Source organism: Camelina sativa, chromosome 9, assembly GCF_000633955.1.
Source record: "Camelina sativa cultivar DH55 chromosome 9, Cs, whole genome shotgun sequence".
NCBI classification, from domain to species: Eukaryota; Viridiplantae; Streptophyta; class Magnoliopsida; order Brassicales; family Brassicaceae; genus Camelina; species Camelina sativa.
The window spans coordinates 25,878,032-25,900,660 of NC_025693.1; the positions used below are offsets into that span (position 1 = coordinate 25,878,032).

The 22,629-nt window shown below is 32.8% G+C and overlaps 4 protein-coding genes, 2 long non-coding RNA genes and 1 pseudogene across 8 annotated transcripts; 4 read left to right on the plus strand and 3 right to left on the minus strand.

Moving 5' to 3' along the window:
- Positions 1 to 1,467, minus strand: part of LOC104715707 — a 7,816-nt pseudogene extending 6,349 nt beyond the window's left edge.
- Positions 2,885 to 3,772, plus strand: LOC104715708 (serine/threonine-protein kinase pakG-like). Its single transcript, XM_010433092.1, has one exon. The coding sequence runs from the start codon at positions 2,885 to 2,887 to the stop codon at positions 3,770 to 3,772; it is 888 nt and encodes a 295-aa protein (XP_010431394.1).
- On the plus strand, positions 14,758 to 15,076 carry LOC104712289. Its single transcript, XR_755500.2, has 2 exons — positions 14,758 to 14,912; positions 15,024 to 15,076. It is a non-coding gene; the product is annotated as an uncharacterized LOC104712289 (long non-coding RNA).
- On the minus strand, positions 15,187 to 15,744 carry LOC104712288. Its single transcript, XR_755499.2, has 3 exons — positions 15,600 to 15,744; positions 15,307 to 15,494; positions 15,187 to 15,199 (listed from the first exon to the last, which is right to left on the minus strand). It is a non-coding gene; the product is annotated as an uncharacterized LOC104712288 (long non-coding RNA).
- Positions 17,167 to 18,531, minus strand: LOC104712292. Of its 2 annotated transcripts, XM_019229375.1 has the most exons (4): positions 18,374 to 18,527; positions 17,842 to 18,070; positions 17,626 to 17,689; positions 17,167 to 17,529 (listed from the first exon to the last, which is right to left on the minus strand). In XM_019229375.1, exons 1-4 carry the CDS (start codon positions 18,457 to 18,459, stop codon positions 17,354 to 17,356), a joined length of 555 nt encoding a protein of 184 aa, XP_019084920.1. In that variant the 5' UTR covers positions 18,460 to 18,527; the 3' UTR covers positions 17,167 to 17,353. The 2 variants fall into 2 exon arrangements, with proteins under 2 accessions (XP_019084920.1, XP_010427448.1); XM_010429146.2 differs by lacking the exon at positions 17,842 to 18,070 and having other exon boundaries at positions 18,145 to 18,531.
- Positions 18,602 to 21,174, plus strand: LOC104712291 (cysteine--tRNA ligase 2, cytoplasmic-like). Of its 2 annotated transcripts, none has more exons than XM_019229373.1 (6): positions 18,602 to 19,126; positions 19,354 to 19,417; positions 19,562 to 19,723; positions 19,860 to 20,030; positions 20,126 to 20,362; positions 20,459 to 21,174. In XM_019229373.1, exons 1-6 carry the CDS (start codon positions 18,948 to 18,950, stop codon positions 21,083 to 21,085), a joined length of 1,440 nt encoding a protein of 479 aa, XP_019084918.1. In that variant the 5' UTR covers positions 18,602 to 18,947; the 3' UTR covers positions 21,086 to 21,174. The 2 variants fall into 2 exon arrangements, with proteins under 2 accessions (XP_019084918.1, XP_019084919.1); XM_019229374.1 differs by having other exon boundaries at positions 20,126 to 20,320.
- Positions 21,495 to 22,611, plus strand: LOC104715709 (alpha-galactosidase 3-like). Its single transcript, XM_010433093.2, has 5 exons — positions 21,495 to 21,810; positions 21,958 to 22,016; positions 22,141 to 22,197; positions 22,283 to 22,317; positions 22,504 to 22,611. The coding sequence occupies exons 1-5, from the start codon at positions 21,587 to 21,589 to the stop codon at positions 22,609 to 22,611; spliced, it is 483 nt and encodes a 160-aa protein (XP_010431395.1). The 5' UTR covers positions 21,495 to 21,586.

A 22,629-nucleotide genomic window follows, 5' to 3' on the forward strand; every position in this document is an offset into this window, starting at 1 on the left:
GGCACCTAAAAGCCGCTTCCCAAGACCATGGCTTGTGCTCTGTCTCTGTAATCAGAAAAGTGAAAACATATGGCTTAAGGCTTTTAACCAAATCATACGACAAGGAAACCAAATGTAGTAGTAATACCTTAGTCTTCTGTATCTTTAGACAGTTCAAGCACAAAAGGCTCAGCATTTGTTTGAGCTCTGTGATATGGGCAGGATGGTATATTGGTACTGGCAGTTCAATATACCCAAAATGACCTGAAAATGAATTAAAAAGGATATTAGAAAGTTGTTATGTAATAGGAGATTCAAGAGCTTCTTCTATCATACACAAAACCAAAAAAAAAAAGAGTTGATTTACCTTCACATTGATCAGGTTCCGTGGCACCACAAGCTTCACATTTGCCAAACTCGAGAGGTAACCCCAAGAAGGGGTTAGAAAGTTGGCTTGCATGGTTGATTGGACCCTCACTAATTGATGATGCACGCTATGAAAACAGTGAACCAGGCCAACGAAAACTCAGAAGAGCAGTTAAAGATATAACACAAAACTTAAACTAAAAAAAGAGCATAGCACAAGAGCAAATTTTTTTACTTGGGGCACCACAATATATAAATAACAATTAGTTAACTAAAAAATTATTAAAAATGAGACACAATAGGAGAATCAAACCTAAGATCTTAGGAGTAGCATAGGGAAACCTTACCAACTAAGCTAGAAACACATTTATTTGTCTAAGCCAAATATCAAATTTACAAAATCTGTGTACCCTTGCTTCTGCAAGTAGATCCGCCTCTGAGAGGAGCAATAGTATGTCGAGAAAGTTTAAGACTTTACACTTACAATCTCGTTGTGAGTTGCTAAGGCGAACGTGATTCCTACGATTTCTCCTTCCATAACTCCTGATGATGACGATTCCTCGTCCTCCATGACAAACCCTGAAAAATCAAAAACCAGAGAAAAAAAGATCCCAAGTTATAAGCTTAAACCACATGTGGTAATCGTTCCTTGAAACCGAAAGGTCGTAACTTTCTGAACAGAAATCTAAACTAAAGAAGACCCCAGTGTTTTTGTTGCTTTGCCGCAGCAAAAAAATTGTTCCTTGAAACCAAAAGGTCGTAACTTTCTGAACAGAAATCTAAACTAAAGAAGGCCTCAATGTTTTTGTTGCTTTGCCGCAGCCAAAAAAAAATTGTTCCTTTGAAACCGAAAGGTCGTAACTTTCTATTTTTAGGAAAAGTTTTCAAAATGAAGAGTCATTTGCAGTGAACAAAACAAAGAAATCATCACATTCCATCAACACAAAGAACAACCACCACTGTAAAAAGCTCTTCTTTTCTACGCCATCTCTTTCTTCCTTTCACGGAAAAAAAAAAAAGCAGAACGCAAAAAAGACGAGAAAATACCTCGAAACGACGCCGGAACAGAGTTTTCTTTTTTGGAGTGAAAAGAGAAAGAGAAAGAGGAGTGAAGAGAGAAGAAGAAACGAAGAGGCTTTATTATTTATTTAGTCTATTTGCTGCTATCTGACAAAAATCTCTACGAGTTCATATTTCCGGATTCTTCTTTTTTTTTTCATAGTTATTTTTTAAAAAAGAGAGCGAGACTTTTCGAAATTAATTTAGGCTGGATAGTAGGAAAATAGTAATCGTGTGAGAATTGTTATTAGATACTAATTAGATAGGCTTTAACTCTTTATGTTCGATAAGTAGAAAAGTCTAAACCAACTAAACCATAAGGCTAAACCAACTAACTTAACCGGAGTAATACTAACATATTTCACATACTCCAATAGTTTGATAAGTAGAAAAGCTTTAAACCATACAGTAAAACCTCTATAAATTAATAATGTTAGGACCATGACATTTTATTAATTTATAGAGATATTAATTTATCTATAAATTAATAATTATTATTTTATAGTGTAAATTAATAATCATTAATTTATAGATATAATTGTAATTGTTTAATTTTTTAAAAATAATAAATTGAGACAAAATAAAATTAGATTTTCAAATTTGTAAACTTTTATGGTTTTGGAATTGAACTCGTAATATCTAAAAACATTATTAACAAGAAATTACGAAAACTATAAACAAATTCATGTATACATATGTATACATAAATTCAATTTTATGAAAATAACAATTATCATATTTTAATAGTATATCAAACTATCAAAATGATGTATACGTAGAAACTGAAAACTTAATTTAGCAATTTTATGATATTTTATAAAATATTTTATTTCATTATATTTTTGAAAATACAACACAACAATTTTTTTTTATAGATATGAGTTTTAGGATAAGCATACATTATTATATCAATATATAAGCAATATACATATATATATTTACATGATTATTAATTTATAATATTATTGGGACCATATTTTATATGAGGATTTCAAAAAAAATATTATCTTATTATCTTATCGAATTTTGTTATTTTTTACACTAGCCCGATTTGGGACCAACAAAATTTATTAATTTATAGTGTTTATTAATTTATAGAGTATTAATTTATGGAGGTTATACTATATAAGTATATCAAATCTTATTTTCCAAGATTTTCTGTATATAAATTAAAAAAGAAAACTAAGAAATACTTTATCATATATGTTAACTATAGCTTTTCTTTTTGAAAATAGATTTTCTTCTATATAAAAAATAGTCCCTCTCATATTGCTTTCCTTTTTTCGTAGATATCTTATCTCAATTAAACACATACAATTTAATAATTACTTATAATACAGATTCTGAAATTGTTGAGTCAAACTCTACCAATTAATGTCTATTGTACTATATATACAGTACAACGAAACAAGTAATCTTCACATTTTCCATCTCAACCAAGAGACAAAACAAAACATCAGCCCTAGATTTTGTCACTGCCATGTCGTCCAGTTCGTGGATGTTGGAAGAGACCACCTTACCAATACTTGGCTGTCTCGGCCAAGGCGACTATGGCTACATCTCTCTCGTTCGAACCCCTAACGATAGTATGCTCATGGCTAAGAAAACATCTCTCCGCAAATACTCAGGGAATCTCGAGAAAGAATTAAGGATCTTACATCGCTTCAACTCCATCGATTGCAACATCGTACGACCCAAAAGCCCTATCATCTATCACGAAACCATGCCCGTCAATGTCAAGGTCTGCTCTATTTACATGGAAGTCGCACCGCATGGTTCACTCAAAGACATGCTAACCAAAGCCGGTGGGAGATTACCGGAGAACGTGGTCGGGTATTGCACACTCATGATTCTTAAAGGGCTCAAGGATCTTCACCAGGCAGGTTACGTCCACTGTGATCTCAGGCTAGAGAACATACTCATCTTCAAGACCTACACTCATGGAGAGCTTTGTGAACTCAAACTTGCTGATTTCGGTTTATCCGAGGAGCCTAATGGACCTATACCATTGGAAGGGTCTCTTTTCGAGGGAAGCCCCGGTTACTTGGCTCCAGAGGCGGTCGGGCCACGTAGGATTATCTCGCCGGCGGTTGATATATGGTCTTTAGGTGTTATGGTGGTTAAGATGTTGGGGCCGCCGTCTCTTGTTAGTGTAAGAGAAAGAGTTATTTTCCTGTCGGAGGTTCTATCACCGATGGCTTTCGACTTTGTGAGAAAGTGCACTGTGCGTGATCCGGAGGGTAGAGCCACCGCAGAGGAGCTGCTGAGCCATCCTTTTGTTAGGCAAAGTATTGGGGTTCCACCGGTTGAGATGCTTCCGGTTCCTGCTTGCTTAAGTGACGGAGTGGTTCAAGGAAGGTTTATCTAGAGAGAGAGCCGGAAACTTATGAAAAGCTCCACAGGTGAGAGATTGATTGATGGTGGAGATTTATTATGTTGTTGTTGTTTTTCTTGATGCAAGACTTGTTATGGTTTAATTTGGTCTGTTTTCAATTCCTTTTCTATTAAATTTCTTGTTGTTCAAAAAGATTGATGGGAATACCTGGTATCTGCTATCACTTGATCCTAAAAACATCATATGTATTCGTTTAATCTCATATTTATAAAACTGAAAAACAAATAAAACCTTGAAAACCAAACCGCATTGAAATATTATAAAGTAATACTTATGTACCTAATGGAAAATGGAGATTATGAAGAGTTTTGAGAGGATTTTGTTTCGCTATATATATTTAGCCTAGTTGATCAAGTCAGATCTCAAGATTAGCTAGATATTTTCTGATCCAATCTACAAGAGATGTAAGATAGATAGATCCTCATCATATGGTGGTGGTAGATTTATGGTACTTCCGTGCTTGTCATCGTGTAAAAATATTTTGGGATAATTTTTTTAAAAAAGAAAGAAGTAGTTTTGTTGATGTTTCAGAGTGATGGAGAATTGGTGAAGTTAATATAGGCGGTTGTGTTTCCACGAAGAGTGCGCTCTCTCAGTTATTTCACTCTAGTGGTAAGCTTTGTTTGATATATACGTTTAACTTCTAGGATCGGCGTACGTAGTGACATCTTCATTGTTCTGATCGGCTGAGGGAAACTTACAATTGTATTTTGACTATAGCCTAATTCTGTCTTTGCCTTTGCAATTATTCCCTTTTTCTAGATAGTTTTTTCATAATCATGCAAGAGTAACAAAGAAAGGTTTCAAACTACCAAAATGAAAGTACTAGAAACGTTCCACAACAATCATGATCTTCAATACCTAATTAATATACCATATCAACTAAATCCCTACGAGGTTTTCTTAGAAGTGATCTAAGACAAATCTATCAAACGCTTATGACGAGTCTAATTTACCATATATAAAAAACTAAATCCGTAAAAATCTCATCCGAGTATTAATCTCCATTCTCTGAGACAAATCCATCAAACATAGCTTACCATACTTTACCATATCTAAACAAATATCCTTTAAGGATAAAAACTCCATCGCAAGTTCTCGTACTTACCTAAACATATTGGACTACATTCGAGACATGGATGGAAGCAGAGTATGACGAATATCCTTGGGAGCTTGTAAATTTGCTGACTGATGTTTGAGTCGTGTGCGCTAATTAAGAGAGATTGCCTACTTATTGCGATCGAAGAGTAGTAGTGAAATGTAGTTTTGAGTGTTGTTAACATATAATGTGTTAGAGATATACATAAACTACTAGATTTGGATCCGTGCTCTCCTTTTATCTGTATTATAATTTCAAAATAAATTATAATTTATAAGACCGTTTAGCATTGTAAACTGAAAAACGATTGTTATTATTATGTTTTTTTTGTATGAATATGAGAGATGTATTTTGGTGAATGGAGATCTGAATGATTTATATCAATGTTTTTTAACCAGGACCGGACCGGCCGGTCGGTTCGATCCAACTACAACCCGATAGGTATTCCGGTCCGGGTAACCTCTAAAAACCTAACAAATAAAACCCACAAAAAACCATAAAAACCCGTTAAAAACCCGTGAACTGGTGGTTGAACCGGCGGGTTGGATCAGGTTGTCGGTCTAAAATTAAAATAATTTATTTTGGTCACACTTTAAACTCAAACCAAATTATTTATAGATGTTGTTATTTATAAAAGAATCAGTTAGTTATTTTATCTAATCGTTTAAAAGTTTAATTTTAGTTGTTTAGTACTTAACTATGTATGTTTTGTTCATATATTTATAGAAAAGTAGATGTTATATTCATAAAATGTAATCAAACTAATAAACTAATTGACTCGTAATTCAGTCGGTCCGACTTGTTGACCCAGTGACCCGAAAGACTTCCGGTTCACCTTCCGGTCCAGTTTTAAAGACATTGATTTATATTAAAAGTTTGGAAGGGTGTTAGGTCAGATTTTATTTTGAAATCCACAATGAAATCTCAGAAATCACGATTAAGTGTGATTAATTGCTAAGATTTTATTCTTTTTTACACCTAACAGTACATTTTTATGCCTAACACTATATATGGTGTAATAATATATGGAATAATTAAGATTTTTTTTAGAAATTGTATAAATCATTGGAATATTATCTTTAAGAGGATTCTTTGAGATATTCTTAAGTATATTCGTAATTTCATATAGCCCACAGATTTCATCTATAACTTTTGTTTTGTAACCAACTTATATTTAGTATATTATCTATTTTGTAACCAACTTATAAAAATTATATATTCTACAAAAAAAGTTGTGTAATTCCGTTTTATTATACAAAAAAAAAAGTTGTGTACTTTTTTTGTGATTGAGAGTATATTTTTATCCCCTTTAATAACTTGGTTAACGTTGTGGTCTATCAATAAAATCTCAGGAAAATAAATTGGTAATATTGTGATTGTAGATCTTTGGAAACAACGTGATCTTCCGAAAATAAAGTTTGGAATATCCATGAACTATCAATTTGGAATATCCATTTCAGATTTTTGGTTACAATTAAGGTTTTATTTGTTACCATTAATATTTGAACTATCAACTTGTAACCAATTAATATATGGATTAATCTATAATCTATGTATAACCTATTTGTAACCATTTATAAAAATTATAAAGTCTACCAAAACAATGTTGTGTACTTCCATTTTATTAAAAAGGGGATTAAAACTTACACTACAACCTGAACTAGTTAATAGTTTTAGTAATTTGATAGATTTCTTTACGTTAAAGGTTGAGCTATGTGTTATTTCAAATACGTACGTCTTGAATATATTAACCGTATTCATATACTGATATACAATAAATATGAATTATATATATGCAACAGTTTAATAAACTTATTGTTCTAGCCCTCTCAGTAGCTTGCTATTTACTAAACGGCCTCACAAACATAACGTTGCAGACATGGCCGTTGTAGATAACATTTTTGGCTAATTTGAGAAGAAGAGCGAATTTCAAGACGACCTTGAAACTGCTACACATTTTTTTAACACAGGATTGTTTCTGCATAATGATTTTTAATCCATAACTAAAGAAATTAGTCCCTTTTGTTACTCTATTAAAAACTTACTTAGTTATTAACTCTATGGCACTTCCCCAAGCAGAGTCATTATTGATTACAACCAAGGTTAAAATTAGATTGTTGCTGGTGGAAGTGCTCTTGTTTGGGAAATCATTGAAGTTGATGTAAAGCTTGAGGTGATATATGAAATCCTTGTATGGAAGAAGATAATTTTCTAATAAAGAAAGACAATTCTAGAGAAGGTTGGTGAACAACAACAGATGTGCAGAGTCTTAAAGAAAATCCGATCATAAAAAGAATGAAGACAAATTAAAGTACTCAACAACAATATTTGAATATCGAGACTTAGAGGTTGTTATTGGAGAGGTGATTTCTAAATCTATATGGAATTGTAAATTCTAAAAATCAAAACACATGAATTTTGAAATAACATGTTTTATCCTTGTCCTTGGATTTGAATGCTTCTATTTTACACTTTCAAATCCATTCAAATTCATTTTAGGGGGTGTTATTAGAGAGGTGATAACTAAATCCATATGGAATTATAAATTCTAAAAATCAAAACACATGGATTTTGAAATAACATGTTTTATCCTTGGATTTGAATCCTTCTATTTTACACTTTCAAATCCATTCAAATCCATATAAAACATAATGTGGATTTTGAAATCCAAAAACAAATCATTAAATGAATAACATTGGATTTTAATAAGTATGTGTAATTCATAGAACCAATAACACATCATTTTGAAAAGTATTTTAAAATCAATGATTGAATGATTTTTGTTTGGATTTCCAAATCCATTAAAATCATAGAACCAATAAAACATAATGTGGATTTGAAATCCAAAAACAAATCATTAAATGAATAACATGAGAAATTTAACAAGTATTTGTAAATCATAGAACCAATAACCCATAATTTTGATATGTATTTTAAAATCAATGATTGATTGAATAACACATGATCTTTGTTTGGATTTTCCCTCTTACATTCTTTATCTTCAGTGTTTCCAAACAAACAATCTTATTGTAATCCGACTAAACAAACAAACAATCTTATTGTAGTTTTCTCTATATGTCCTCAATCCTTTGTTTGATCTCTTCAGGTTGGTACTCCAGATTCTTTAACTGCTCCATAATGTTGATCAACCTTTGCTTTCTAAGATGAGACAAGTCGTTCTTTAAACTATTTGCAAGAGTCATGACCTCATCAACGGCTTCTAAGAAGTTGATACAGGTTGCAAATTTTTTATGTTATCTATGGTCGAGTGAAAAATAGAAATGTTTTCAACCGTTGCCGGATTGGTGAAGTTTATGAAAATTTGAGCAGCTATTAAAAATAAGAATAAGAATATGAAAATGTGGAACTAAGCTTTAGAGCGTTCAGTATTCACTATATATTTATACATTAATTATAATTGCTACTAGACATGATTTTATGATAAATAAATATAAACTAAACTAATATTATTTATTATTATTAATTATTTAAATTTAAATTTAAAGAAAACTGTGTAATCTGATCTGTTACGATTATGATGTTAACTTTGAGAACATTTTCCTCATTTTTTCCCTTCAAATTAATTAGGAAATAATCTTTTAATTATATGAAGTATATATGTTTGAAAAAAGACACTTTTTTTGAAGAAAAATAACGTCTCAATGGTCTTATTTTTATCTAAATAAAAATTCTTCAACGAAAAATCTCCATCGCAAGCTGCCTAAACATATTGGACTCACATGTGCTTTTTTGTTCTTCATATTATTATTGTTTAAATTGAAATTTCAAGAAAAATCGAATGATTTTTTTAATTATATGATGTATATATGGTTGCAAAAAAAACACGTGAAGCTCTAAAAGTATCCCAATCTATTGGGCGATAAGAGAAAAAAGACAAATAGAAGGCCCATAAAAATGAAATCAGCGCGGCTCGTAAAACGAATACAGTAAACATAAAGTCTGTTAAACCGGATAATTGCCGTTCCATACCAATTAATGAAAATATAATCAAATTATGTAGAAAGAAAAAACTTAAATAAGAATATTATTCCAGGCAGAAACACAAGGTGGAGTTTCTAACTAATCAATCAGAGAAAACTCTCTTGTCCGTTTTTTGTTTGATTGAATTTGGTACTTGGTAGTTATACCCTGTTTGGTTTGGTTGTAGATTTCTGCGGGAAAACGTCCAGCCGATCTGTCAGACAGGGACTTCGGGGAGCTGGGACATAAGCAAAGCAGGCAAGCAGCAGGGATCCTTCCAGGCAGCAACACAAGGTGGAGTTTCTAACTAATCAATCAGAGAAAACTCATATGTATTCGTTTACTTTCATATTTATAAAACTGAAAAACAAATAAAACCTTGAAAACCAAACCACATTGAAATATTATAAAGTAATACTTATATACTTAATGGAAAATGGAGATTATGAAGAGTTTTGAGAGGATTTTGTTTCGCTATATATATTTAGCCTAGTTGATCAAGTCAGATCTCAAGATTACTTTAGCTAGATATTTTCTGATCCAATCTACAAGAGATGTAAGATAGATAGATCCTCATCATATGGTGGTGGTAGATTGATGGTATGGTGCTTCCGTGCTTGTCAGTGAAGAGAGCTCCCACCTTGTTGTAACTAGGTAACAGCCTAGTGAAAACCACTTTGGCTAATATCTCATGTTATTGAAGAAAAAATTTTGGGATATTTTTTGTAAAAAAGAAAGTAGTTTTGTTGATGTTTCAGAGTGATGGAGAATTGGTGAACTTAATATAGGCGGTTGTGTTACTTTCTACTCCAATATGTACGTTGAATTAACTTCTAGGATCGGAGTACGTAGTGACATCTTCATTGTTCTGATCGGCTGAGAAACTTACAATTGTATTTTGACTATAACCTAATTCTGTCTTTGCCTTTGCAATTATTCCTTTTTTCTAGATAGTTTTACATAATCATGCAAGAGTAACAAAGAAAGGTTTCAAACTACCAAAATTAAAGTACTAGAAACGTTCCACCAACAATCATGATCTTCAAAACCTAATAAATATACTATATCAACTAAATCCCTACGAGGTCTTCTTAGAAGTGATCTAAGACAAATCTATCAAACGTTTATGACGAGTCTAATTTATAAACATAAATCCATAAAAATTCCATCCCAGAATAATATAATCTCCATTCTCTGAGACAAATCCATCAAACATAGCTTACCATACTTTACCATATCTAAACAAATATCCTTCAAGGATAAAAACTCCATCGCAAGTTCTCGTACTTACCTAAACATATTGGACTACATTCGAGACATGGATGGAAGCAAAGTATGACGAATATCCTTGGGAGCTTGTAAATTTGCTGACTGATGTTTGAGTCGTGTGCGCTAATTAAGAGAGATTGCCTACTTATTGCGATCGAAGAGTAGTAGTGAAATGTAGTTTTGAGTGTTGTTAACATATAATGTGTTAGAGATATACATAAACTACTAGATTTGGACCCGTGCTCTCCTTTTATTTGTATTATAATTTCAAAATAAATTATAATTTATAAGACCGTTTAGCATTGTAAACTGAAAAACGATTGTTATTATTTTTTTTTTTTTGTATGAATATGAGAGATGTATTTTGGTGAATGGAGATCTGAATGATTTATATCAATGTTTTTTAACCAGGACCGGACCGGCCGATCGGTTCGATCCAACTACAACCCGATAGGTATTCCGGTCCGGGTAACCTCTAAAAAACTAACAAATAAAACCCACAAAAAACCATAAAAACCCGCTAAAAACCCATGAACCGGTGGTTGAACCGGCGGATTGGACTAGGTTGTCGGTCTAAAATTAAAATACTTTATTTTGGTTACTTTATTTTGGTCACACTTTAAACTCAAACCAAATTATTTATAGATGTTGTTATTTATAAAAGAATCAGTTAGTTATTTTATCTAATCATTTAAAAGTTTAATTTTAGTTGTTTAGTACTTAACTATGTATGTTTTGTTCATATATTTATAGAAAAGTAGATGTTATATTCATAAAATGTAATCAAACTAATAAACTAATTGACCCGTAATTCAGTCGGTCCGACTTGTTGACCCAGTGACCCGAAAGACTTCCAGTTCACCTTCCGGTCCAGTTTTAAAGACATTGATTTATATTAAAAGTTTAGAAGGGTGTTAGGTCAGATTTTATTTTGAAATCCACAATGAAATTTCGGAAATCACGATTAAGTGTGATTAATTGCTAAGATTTTATTCTTTTTTACGCCTAACAGTACATTTTTATGCCTAACACTATATATGGTGTAATAATATATGGAATAATTAAGATTTTTTTTAGAAATTGTATAAATCATTGGAATATTATCTTTAAGAGGATTCTTTGAGATATTCTTAAGTATATTCGTAATTTCATATAGCCCACAGATTTCATCTATAACTTTTGTTTTGTAACCAACTTATATTTAATATATTATCTATTTTGTAACCAACTTATAAAAATTATATATTCTACAAAAAAGTTGTGTAATTCCGTTTTATTATACAAAAAAAAAGTTGTGTACTTTTTTTTTTGTGATTGAGAGTATATTTTTATCCCCTTTAATAACTTGGTTAACGTTGTGGTCTATCAATAAAATCTCAGGAAAATAAATTGGTAATATTGTGATTGTAGATCTTTGGAAACAATGTGATCTTCCGAAAATAAAGTTTGGAATATCCATGAACTATCAATTTGGAATATCCATTTAAGATTTTCGGTTACAATTAAGGTTTTATTTGTTACCATTAATATTTGAACTATCAACTTGTAACCAATTAATATATGGATTAATCTATAACCTATGTATAACCTATTTGTAACCATTTATAACCATTTATTAAAATTATAAAGTCTACCAAAACAATGTTGTGTACTTCCACTTTATTAAAAAAGGGATTAAAACTTACACTACAACCTGAACTAGTTAATAGTTTTAGTAATTTGATAGATTTCTTTACATTAAAGGTTGAGCTATGTGTTATTTCAAATACGTACGTCTTGAATATATTAACCGTATTCATATACTGATATACAATAAATATGAATTATATATATGCAACAGTTTAATAAACTTATTGTTCTAGCCCTCTCAGTAGCTTGCTATTTACTAAACGGCCTCACAAACATAACGTTGCAGACATGGCCGTTGTAGATAACATTTTTGGCTAATTTGAGAAGAAGAGCGAATTTCAAGACGACCTTGAAACTGCTACACATTTTTTTAACACAGGATTGTTTCTGCATAATGATTTTTAATCCATAACTGAAGAAATTAGTCCCTTTTGTTACTCTATTAAAAACTTACTTAGTTATTAACTCTATGGCACTTCCCCAAGCTGAGTCATTATTGATTACAACCAAGGTTAAAATTAGATTGTTGCTGGTGGAAGTGCTCTTGTTTGGGAAATCATTGAAGTTGATGTAAAGCTTGAGGTGATATATGAAATCCTTGTATGGAAGAAGATAATTTTCTAATAAAGAAAGACAATTCTAGAGAAGGTTGGTGAACAACAACAGTTGCGCAGAGTCTTAAAGAACATCCGATCATAAAAAGAATGAAGACAAATTAAAGTACTAAACAACAATATTTGAATATTGAGACTTAGAGGTTGTTATTGGAGAGGTGATTTCTAAATCCATATGGAATTGTAAATTCTAAAAATCAAAACACATGAATTTTGAAATAACATGTTTTATCCTTGTCCTTGGATTTGAATGCTTCTATTTTACACTTTCAAATCCATTCAAATTCATTTTAGGGGGTGTTATTAGAGAGGTGATTTCTAAATCCATATGGAATTATAAATTCTAAAAATCAAAACACATGGATTTTAAAATAACATGTTTTATCCTTGGATTTGAATCCTTCTATTTTACACATTCAAATCCATTCAAATCCATATAAAACATAATGTGGATTTTGAAATCCAAAAACAAATCATTAAATGAATAACATGGGATTTTAATAAGCATTTGTAATTCATAGAACCAATAACACATCATTTTGAAAAGTATTTTAAAATCAATGATTGAATAACACATGATTTTTGTTTGGATTTCCAAATCCATTAAAATCATAGAACCAATAAAACATAATGTGGATTTGAAATCCAAAAACAAATCATTAAATGAATAACATGAGAAATTTAACAAGTATTTGTAAATCATAGAACCAATAACCCATAATTTTGATATGTATTTTAAAATCAATGATTGAATAACACATGATCTTTGTTTGGATTTTCTCTCTTACATTCTTTATCTTCAGTGTTTCCAAACAAACAATCTTATTGTAATCCGACTAAACAAACAAACAATCTTATTGTAGTTTTCTCTATATGTCCTCAATCCTTTGTTTGATCTCTTCAGGTTGGTTCTCCAGATTCTTTAACTGCTCCATAATGTTGATCAACCTTTGCTTTCTAAGATGAGACAAGTCGTTCTTTAAACTATTTGCAAGAGTCATGACCTCATCAACGGCTTCTAAGAAGTTGATACAGGTTGCAAAATTTTTATGTTATCTATGGTCGAGTGAAGAATAGAAATGTTTTCAACCGTTGCTGGATTGGTGAAGTTTATGAAAATTTGAGCAGCTATTAAAAATAAGAATAAGAATATGAAAATGTGGAACTAAGCTTTAGAGCGTTCAGTATTCACTATATATTTATACATTAATTATAATTGCTACTAGACATGATTTTATGATAAATAAATATAAACTAAACTAATATTATTTATTATTATTAATTATTTAACTTTAAATTTAAAGAAAATTGTGTAATCTGATCTGTTACGATTATGATGTTAACTTTGAGAACATTTTCCTCATTTTTTCCCTTCAAATTAATTAGGAAATAATCTTTTAATTATACGAAGTATATATGTTTGAAAAAGACACTTTTTTTGAAGAAAAATAACGTCTCAATGGTCTTATTTTTATCTAAATAAAAATTCTTCAACGAAAAATCTCCATCGCAAGCTGCCTAAACATATTGGACTCACATGTGCTTTTTTTGTTCTTCATATTATTATTGTTTAAATTGAAATTTCAAGAAAAACCGAATGATCTTTTAATTATATGATGTATATATGGTTGCAAAAAAAACATGTGAAGCTCTAAAAGTATCCCAATCTGTTGGGCGATAAGAGAAAAAGACAAATAGAAGGCCCATAAAAATGAAATCAGCGCGGCTCATAAAACGAATACAGTAAACATAAAGTCTGTTAAACCGGATAATTGCCGTTCCATACCAATTAATGAAAATATAATCAAATTATGTAGAAAGAAAAAACTTAAATAAGAATATTATTCCAGGCAGAAACACAAGGTGGAGTTTCTAACTAATCAATCAGAGAAAACTCTCTTGTCCGTTTTTTGTTTGATTGAATTTGGTACTTGGTAGTTAAACCCTGTTTGATTTGGTTGTAGATTTCTGCGGGAAAAGCGTCCAGCCGATCTGTCAGACAGGGACTTCGGGGAGCTGGGACATAAGCAGCAGGGATCCTTCCAGGCAGCAACACAAGGTGGAGTTTCTAACTAATCAATCAGAGAAAACTCTCTTGTCCGTTTTGCAAACAACCTTTCTGATCCTGCAATTTGATCACTTCTTGACTCATAAACCTGAATTTCAAGATGCAGCAATTATAATTCCTTTACTTGCTTGCATTCTCATCAATGATTTTTGCCAGTCGCCACGTCTTGATTAGCTCATAGTTTCACGTTATTCTCCGTCTTGCTGTTTTTCTCCTTTCGCTCGCTTGTAACACCACAACAAACAACTAACATCATCACCAGTAATGAGCATCTTAACTTCTCATTATAAACCTGAGATTAACATGGATAAAGAATATCTTACTTATGAAAATTATTGGATAATCAAAAACCGAATTACGTTTGATGTATATTCGTAATGATGTGTAGTATGGGGCATTAAGAAGAAAAATCGGAGGGACATACGTAGGACTTTTTCAAATCCTACGTTGAAGGTAAAATCTATAGAGGAGAACTATTATTATAATTATGGATGAGCAAAATGATGAATTTATTTGTTATAAACTAATTTGTAAATTATTGTTTGTTTAAAATGAATGTAATAGTGGATGGGACATATGTGGAGGAAGGATGGGTGGACAAAACATGCAAGATTTGCCAAAAGGACACTAAGGGTGAGGCAAGGACGCATTTGATCCTACGTTGAAGGTAAAATCTATAGAGAAGAACTATTATATAATTTGGATGAGCAAGCCCTTCCTCATTTTGAAAACTTATCATCCTAAGCACAAGATAAAAAAAAAGGTTCAGAAGTATTATGACTAACATAGCTCAATTTTGATTTGACTCTATGATATTCTTGTGTAAGTACATATCAAAAAGACAAACCTGTAACCAGAAGATATGATCTTCTTGTGAAGTGCATCTGCTTCAGTATAATTCCTCTTCTCACGCGCTTTGGCTCTTTTAACCGCTGCAATACTCACATCCTTAGGAACAGAGGATGACACAAGCGGGTCTTTGCTACTAACATACACAGTAACGGTATCTCCATCTGCCACAGATTTGGTATCCACCTAATTTCAATTAAGAAAAATTCTTGATCAGCAACAACAACATTATCATCATATTAGTATTACCAAAACCTTTTAGAGATTCATGTAAATTAAAGTTATACTAACCGGAAGCGTATTGAGCTCAAACCGAAGAGGCGGAGCCGTCGTGAGGCTTATTGTCCGTCGTGGGATTCAAACATTTCCGGAGTAACCTAATCGCGTTACCCATTTCTTAGATTTGATCTTCAAGAAAAAGGGAAAAACAAAAATTTGATCTTTCTCGTAGGAAAGTCTTTGATTCAGTTATATGAAGCAGAGAGATTGTTTATCAGACAAACGAAATCATACGTGGCAGTTTGTTATTGGATAATAAGCTAATGTAATGAATTAATTGTATTTTTTCCTTTTTTTTAATGAAAGTATTAGGTGCCTTGTTGTAATCAGATTCCATTGGATTTAAAGACTTTTTTGTGTAAAACTCACACAAGTCACTAGCCTGGGGTTTAAGCAATCTTAACGACGCATTGAGCTTTCCTAGCTACTGCTCATAATATCTCCTATATATGGCGATGTGATTACCACAAATTATTATCTTTTGAGCAAAGCTCTATATATTTTGTTTGGTCGAAATCAAAGCTCTATATATATATCTTATTATCATATGGCGGAATATAATTCGAATTTTTAGTTTCTACATGCAGTAAAGATATATAATTTTCTCTGCGTAATTTAGAGAATTCTTGTTATTAACTTTTTTTAGAGCTAGAAAATTGATATAGTTCTAATTCTATAACAATAAAAAAGTTAATTTGTGTTATTACAAAGGAATTACGGATTATTCAAAGTAACCAACCGACCTTTGTGCACACGATCCCTTTAAACATTTATAGAAGATTCGAGTTCTATTCGATATTGTGGATCCATAAATGTGGGGTGAGCAGTTTTTAAAAAAATAAATTTTGCTTAACTAAATTGAGAAAAGGGAATACGTATAATTAAACAATGGAAGTCCACCACTATATTATATTGGACATTTTGAGGCTGCATTTATTGAGTCGATGAAATAATTCATCTGCACATTAATGTCAATGTGAAACTCTTTGCTTCTAACAATATGAATGTTTGTGATACAATAAAACAATCTTGATGTTCACTGTTCATCAATTAATTTAGATAGGAAAATAGTAATTGTGTGAGAATTGTTATTAGATAATTTAGATAGGCTTAAAATGTGTCTTTAACTCTTTATGTTCGATAAGTAGAAAAGCTTTAAACCATATACTACAGTATATCAAAATTTATGTATACTAAAAATTAATGAGATGACCTTCGAGCTTATCAGCTTCCATAGGGAATCAAATTTAAGATTAATATACAAAGGCAAGATTCAGAGTAAAAAAAAAAAGCCAAAAAAAACTGTCAGCTTCGTATTTGCTTCATATCGATTTTTTTTTTTTTTCTTTTTTAACAATGGGCCTATGTGATGATATGAGAAAAGAAAATGACCCAATGAGGGTCTCGAAAAAACTAAATAAAAGTTGTAACGAGGTAAAATTAAAACTGTAAAATGTAGAATGAATTTAGTTGTCTCACTTAAACTGTATATCGATCGGTCGCGCATGGGTAGGTTAACTTCATATAAGCGTTTTATCTTTAGCATAGGATAGGAGCTCGTTACTAAAACTTCAAGAGATTTAGACCATAAATGTACATCCTCCTCTGTCGCTTTCATATTTGTTAAACAAGATGTCAATACAAAAAACATTGTTTGTTTTTTTCTGTATGTAAATTAACTTCGGTTTCTATAAAAATAGGCACAAAACTGCAAGAATATTTTAGTTACAAACAAACACATTCATATGATTTTGGGAACTTGATCATCATTTAGAGAAGAGCCTGGTGAAGAAATTTCCAGAAGAACTAGGAGGATTTTGAAGACAAGAGACATGGGCATATCTCCCTAACTTGTCAACTTGTCTTGCCTCACCCTTTGTATCCTTTTTGCAAATCTTGCATGTTTTGTCCACCCATCCTTCCTCCACATATGTCCCATCCACTATTACATTCATTTTACAATTAGTTTATAACAAATAAATTCATCATTTTGCTCATCCATAATTATATAATAGTTCTTCTCTATAGATTTAATTACCTTCAACGTAGGATTTAAAAAAGTCCTTGTATGTCCCTCCGATTTTTCTTCTTAATGCCCCATACTACACATCATTACGAATATACATCAAACGTAATTCGGTTTTTGATTATCCAATAATTTTCATAAGTAAGATATTCTTTATCCATGTTTTAACTATAATAAGCAAGCGTTACATGTTATCCAATAATTACACACGTGTGGACCAAATTAAACCTGTTCTTGGGTCATCTTGCCACCAGATTTGGTGGCTTCACGAGCCTCGTAGAGAAGATCAGCGTCTTTCTCCGACCGAACCTGTGAGAAGTCCAACGCATCAGTTAATTGAGTAAACAACGAAGTCTCCTCATCTTCACTCTTCTTCTTCTTCTTCTTATTCTTCTTCTCATCATCTTTATCATCTTGCTTGGCCGACACAACGACCCATCTAGGACTCCGGTTAAATCTCGGAGAGGTTCTTGAGATGGGGACTTTGGNACATGTTATCCAATAATTACACACGTGTGGACCAAATTAAACCTGTTCTTGGGTCATCTTGCCACCAGATTTGGTGGCTTCACGAGCCTCGTAGAGAAGATCAGCGTCTTTCTCCGACCGAACCTGTGAGAAGTCCAACGCATCAGTTAATTGAGTAAACAACGAAGTCTCCTCATCTTCACTCTTCTTCTTCTTCTTCTTATTCTTCTTCTCATCATCTTTATCATCTTGCTTGGCCGACACAACGACCCATCTAGGACTCCGGTTAAATCTCGGAGAGGTTCTTGAGACGGGGACTTTGGTCGTGGATATGAACCCACTGTTGTGTTGAAGAGGCAGCAATGCTCTCAAACCCATCTTTTGTAAATTTCACTCAAATTTCCAAGTTAATGGAGATAGAAAATTGGGGGGATAAATTTATATATATAAGATAATAAAACATACAATGAGGTTGTGAGGTGGGGGTTGAATATAAAACGGGGGCCATAAAAAATGAAGAATATGGCTTGTGATTGTTAATGTGGTTACGTGGGAGTTTAATGATCTGATAATTTATGAGACTTCTTCCAATTTTGTTTAATCACTTGTCTATATTTTGTTAAATACGATTCTTCGTAGCCATTTTTAAAAATTGTCTTTTTCTAGGGGTCAGAAAATAATATTAACTTTACTAAATAGAGAAATGGAAACTTTCGTAAAATCTAGGGTTTTTAAAGCAAATTCCCTTTTTTTTATTTTTTGTTAAGAGTCAAAAGGTTATATTGATTTTGGTGGAAGCTTTTTATATTTTACAGAGAAGAGAAGAAGAATACACGAGACAAGAGTCATTCCAAAGAGTGTGAGAGATGGAGGTGGAGAAGGAGAAGCCAGAATTGACATTGTACAACACGATGACTCAACTGAAGGAAGTTTTAAAACCCATCAATCCTGGAAAGATCGGAATGTATGTCTGTGGTATCACCTCCTACGATTTCAGCCATCTTGGCCACGCTCGTGCCGCCGTCTCCTTTGACCTTCTTTACAGGTACTCTCATGTTTTCTCCTCCTTACACTTTCCGATTTCGCGTTTTTGGTTTTGGGGGAAAAAATAAAAACCGATACTTTGAAACTGTTCTGTGTCTATTGTTTTAGTTTCTTTCTCTGATTTTGATAAACAATGTACCAAAGCTTGGAGCTTTTGGATTCTTCTTTCTTTTCTTTGAAGTTGGTATATATATATCTCTCTAATGTTGTTCTGGTTTGGTTATGCAGATACTTAAGGCACTTGGGTTATGAGGTTACTTATGTTCGGAATTTTACTGATGTTGATGACAAGGTATGGCCTTTTTTTTTTCCTGCGTCTTGAAACTTAGGGCAATGAGAACACTCCTCTATTCTCCTTCCTTTGATTAGTATTTGCCCTTGTGTATGATTTAGGTTCACAACTTTCTAAAAATCTGAAATTATTGGACCTGTGCAGGTGATTGACAGAGCTAACAAGTGTGGAGAGAACCCATTAGCTTTGAGTAGTCGCTTTTGCGAGGAGTATCTTGTAGATATGGCTGCTCTTCAGTGCCTCCTTCCCACTCACCAGCCTCGTGTCAGTGACCATATGGAACTCATTATTAAGATGATTGAAAAGGTTTGCTGTCTTCTTTCTTCTTCCTTTTTTTGGTTTCCTGCTATGTTCTTTGTTCAAAGATGGTGGTATAATGAATGAGTGATCATGCTGTAATACTCAGTAATGTTTCTGATCCATATGCTTCTTTGCTATACAGATCATTGAGAACGGGTGTGGGTATGCAGTGGGTGGTGATGTGTTCTTCTCTGTTGATAAATCACCAAATTACGGTCAATTATCTGGGCAACGGCTGGATCATACTCAAGCTGGTAAGCGTGTTGCTGTTGACTCAAGGAAGCGCAATCCTGCTGACTTTGCATTATGGAAGGTTTGACAAGTTTTTTGCAATCTTTTTATCTTTTTGAATTCTTACCTGAGTCATGAAACTAGAGCAATTGAAGTTTATGCTTGAAATTTATGCAGGCTGCAAAAACTGGTGAACCAAGTTGGGAGAGCCCTTGGGGTCCAGGAAGACCAGGATGGCACATTGAGTGCAGCGCCATGAGTGCTCATTACCTGTCTCCGAGATTTGATATTCATGGTGGTGGTGCAGACCTGAAATTCCCGCACCATGAGAATGAGATTGCACAGACATGTGCTGCTTGTGAAGATAGTGGTGTGAGTTATTGGTTACATAATGGACATGTAACCAACAACAATGTGAAGATGGGGAAATCTCTGAACAACTTTTATACGATCAGAGAAATGGTTTGAATGTTTCTATAACTCTAACCCTGTAATCTTTTGTTTATTCAGACGTTAGAAGACCTTGTCAAAGCTCTGTCGCCATATCGAGAAGAAATGAGTGAAGGTGTTGGAAAGGCTGTACAGACTGCAGAAGCCAAAGACATTATAAAGAAAGTGAAGAGTGAGTTTGAAACAAAAATGTCAAACGACTTGAACACTGCACATATACTCACGGGTGCTTTCCAAGATGCAATGAGATTCATAAACGTTTCAATCACCAAGCTCAAGAAGATGCAGAAGAAGCAGCGGATGTCACTGGTCGTGTCACTGGTGGAGGTTGAGAAAGCAGTCAGAGAAGTTCTTGATGTGCTTGGTTTGCTCACAACTGTAAGCTACGCCGAATTTTTGAAAGAGATGAAACAAAAGGCATTAACAAGAGCAGAAATGGGAGAAGAGGAGGTCTTGCGGAAGATTGAAGAAAGGAAAATGGCACGGAAGAATAAAGAGTTTAAGAGAAGTGATAAGATCAGAGAGTCGTTGGCAGTTAAAGGGATCTATCTGGAGGATACACTTGGAGGAACTGTCTGGAGACCCGCCACCCCTTTGATTTTGAAGCCTAAATTCGGTTTAGGCAAGATCGCCTTGATTTTTGCTATCATGTTTATTTTCGTTGGCTTGTTCTTCTATAGTCGTTGAAACTCATTTCATCATTTGCTTTAGAGTTTAGACTGTGTTGGACATATATATAGGTAAATCCCAAATATGATGAAATTACTTGAGATAAACTTTGTACCACACACACAAACCATGTTCTGAAATCGTGTGGTAGTCTTACTAACTTTTTAAACATTCAGTAACCATCAGAAAACGTGGTAACTAAAAATATTGGATCACCACATAAATTCTTTAATCGTTTTTATATGTAAACACATTTTGTTAAAAACGTTGGTTAATTAAATCTAATACAGATACAGTAAATGGCTTATAACTCAAGAGCAATTCGTATGTAACACTCAAACTAAATGGGACAAGATTAAATTACATTTTTTAATATAAATTTAACTAATGAAAACGATATAATATGATGATTCATAAGCATATTCTGGAACTAGTTATTATACTTAATCAAACTCTTTTGGAGTTGGAGATATCGATACGACTCCATATATCTAGTTAGCCATTTTCGTGTCTTGACTAATGGCGATTGTCAAGAAGATGAAAGATTTAGTCTTGTTCCTCGTTGGGTTCTTTTCTTTGTCTGTTTTGGTCTCTCAGTCGATCGCAGGGAGAGTCAAAGCTCCGTTGTTGCAGAGCAATACTGGTGGGTTGGTCTTCAGCAAATCATTCAATTCGATCTATGATACGTCTATGTACGGACGCTTGCAGCTCAACAACGGTCTCGCTCGAACTCCACAAATGGGGTAGGTTCAAGTAAAGTAATTAGCTTTTTGGATTGAATCTGTTTCTGCTTAAAATGTGAAAGGAACAATTTTTATGTCTCAATTTGTTATAAAGTTTGGAAATTTTTGAATTCTGTCTTATTGGAATTGTGCTTTGTTAATGGACAGATGGAATAGCTGGAATTTCTTTGCTTGCAATATCAATGAAACGGTCATTAAGGAAACTGGTAAAAGCTTTCTTTTGTTTGATAGCTTCTAATAAAAAGGCTACTCACATGTTTCATCTTTCTTTTTTGAAAAATTCTATTGTTCATTTTGTGTTGCTGATATTGTACTTACTATAATTAACAGCTGATGCTTTGGTCTCCTCTGGCTTGGCTGATTTAGGATACATACATGTCAATATTGGTATTTGTACCTTTGGACCTGTCTCTCTCTATCTGAGATTAAAGCTTACTGCTTTAACGTTTCACAAGTTATTTTTTTGTTGCAGATGATTGTTGGTCCAATTTGTTACGCGATTCAAAGGTAAGGTTACTTGTATTATTACTTCAGTAGAATTTGCTGGTCTAACTTTTGTGGTTAATTTCTCCTTTTTATGCTCGAAAATACTATCTGTAGTGAGCTCATGTCCTGAAGTGATTTTCACTGTGACTTTATAAATCACATTAGACGTTAGATGCTTATTGCTTACGTTTTTGTTTTGTAAATCAGGGTCAATTGGTTCCTCATCCGGAAACCTTCCCATCAGGAATCAAGCTTCTTGCTGATTATGTTCATTCAAAAGGTCTTAAACTTGGTATATATTCTGATGCTGGGTAGGTTATTATTCATGTCCCT

Bases quoted from the DNA above. Each gene is read 5' to 3' on its own strand.
- LOC104715708 (XM_010433092.1), top strand. From the start codon at position 2,885: ATGTCGTCCAGTTCGTGGATGTTGGAAGAGACCACCTTACCAATACTT.
- LOC104712292 (XM_010429146.2), bottom strand. From the start codon at position 18,459: ATGGGTTTGAGAGCATTGCTGCCTCTTCAACACAACAGTGGGTTCATA. The intron at 17,690-18,144 runs GTTTAATTTGGT...AATGATGTGTAG, and splicing joins GCAAGATGACCCAAGAACAG to TATGGGGCATTAAGAAGAAA. The intron at 17,530-17,625 runs GTAATTAAATCT...TGAATGTAATAG, and splicing joins TTTTAAATCCTACGTTGAAG to TGGATGGGACATATGTGGAG.
- LOC104712291 (XM_019229373.1), top strand. From the start codon at position 18,948: ATGGAGGTGGAGAAGGAGAAGCCAGAATTGACATTGTACAACACGATG. The intron at 19,724-19,859 runs GTTTGCTGTCTT...TTTGCTATACAG, and splicing joins TTATTAAGATGATTGAAAAG to ATCATTGAGAACGGGTGTGG. The intron at 20,363-20,458 runs GTGAAGATGGGG...TTGTTTATTCAG, and splicing joins GACATGTAACCAACAACAAT to ACGTTAGAAGACCTTGTCAA.
- LOC104715709 (XM_010433093.2), top strand. From the start codon at position 21,587: ATGGCGATTGTCAAGAAGATGAAAGATTTAGTCTTGTTCCTCGTTGGG. The intron at 22,017-22,140 runs GTAAAAGCTTTC...TATAATTAACAG, and splicing joins AACGGTCATTAAGGAAACTG to CTGATGCTTTGGTCTCCTCT. The intron at 22,318-22,503 runs GTAAGGTTACTT...TTTGTAAATCAG, and splicing joins ATTTGTTACGCGATTCAAAG to GGTCAATTGGTTCCTCATCC.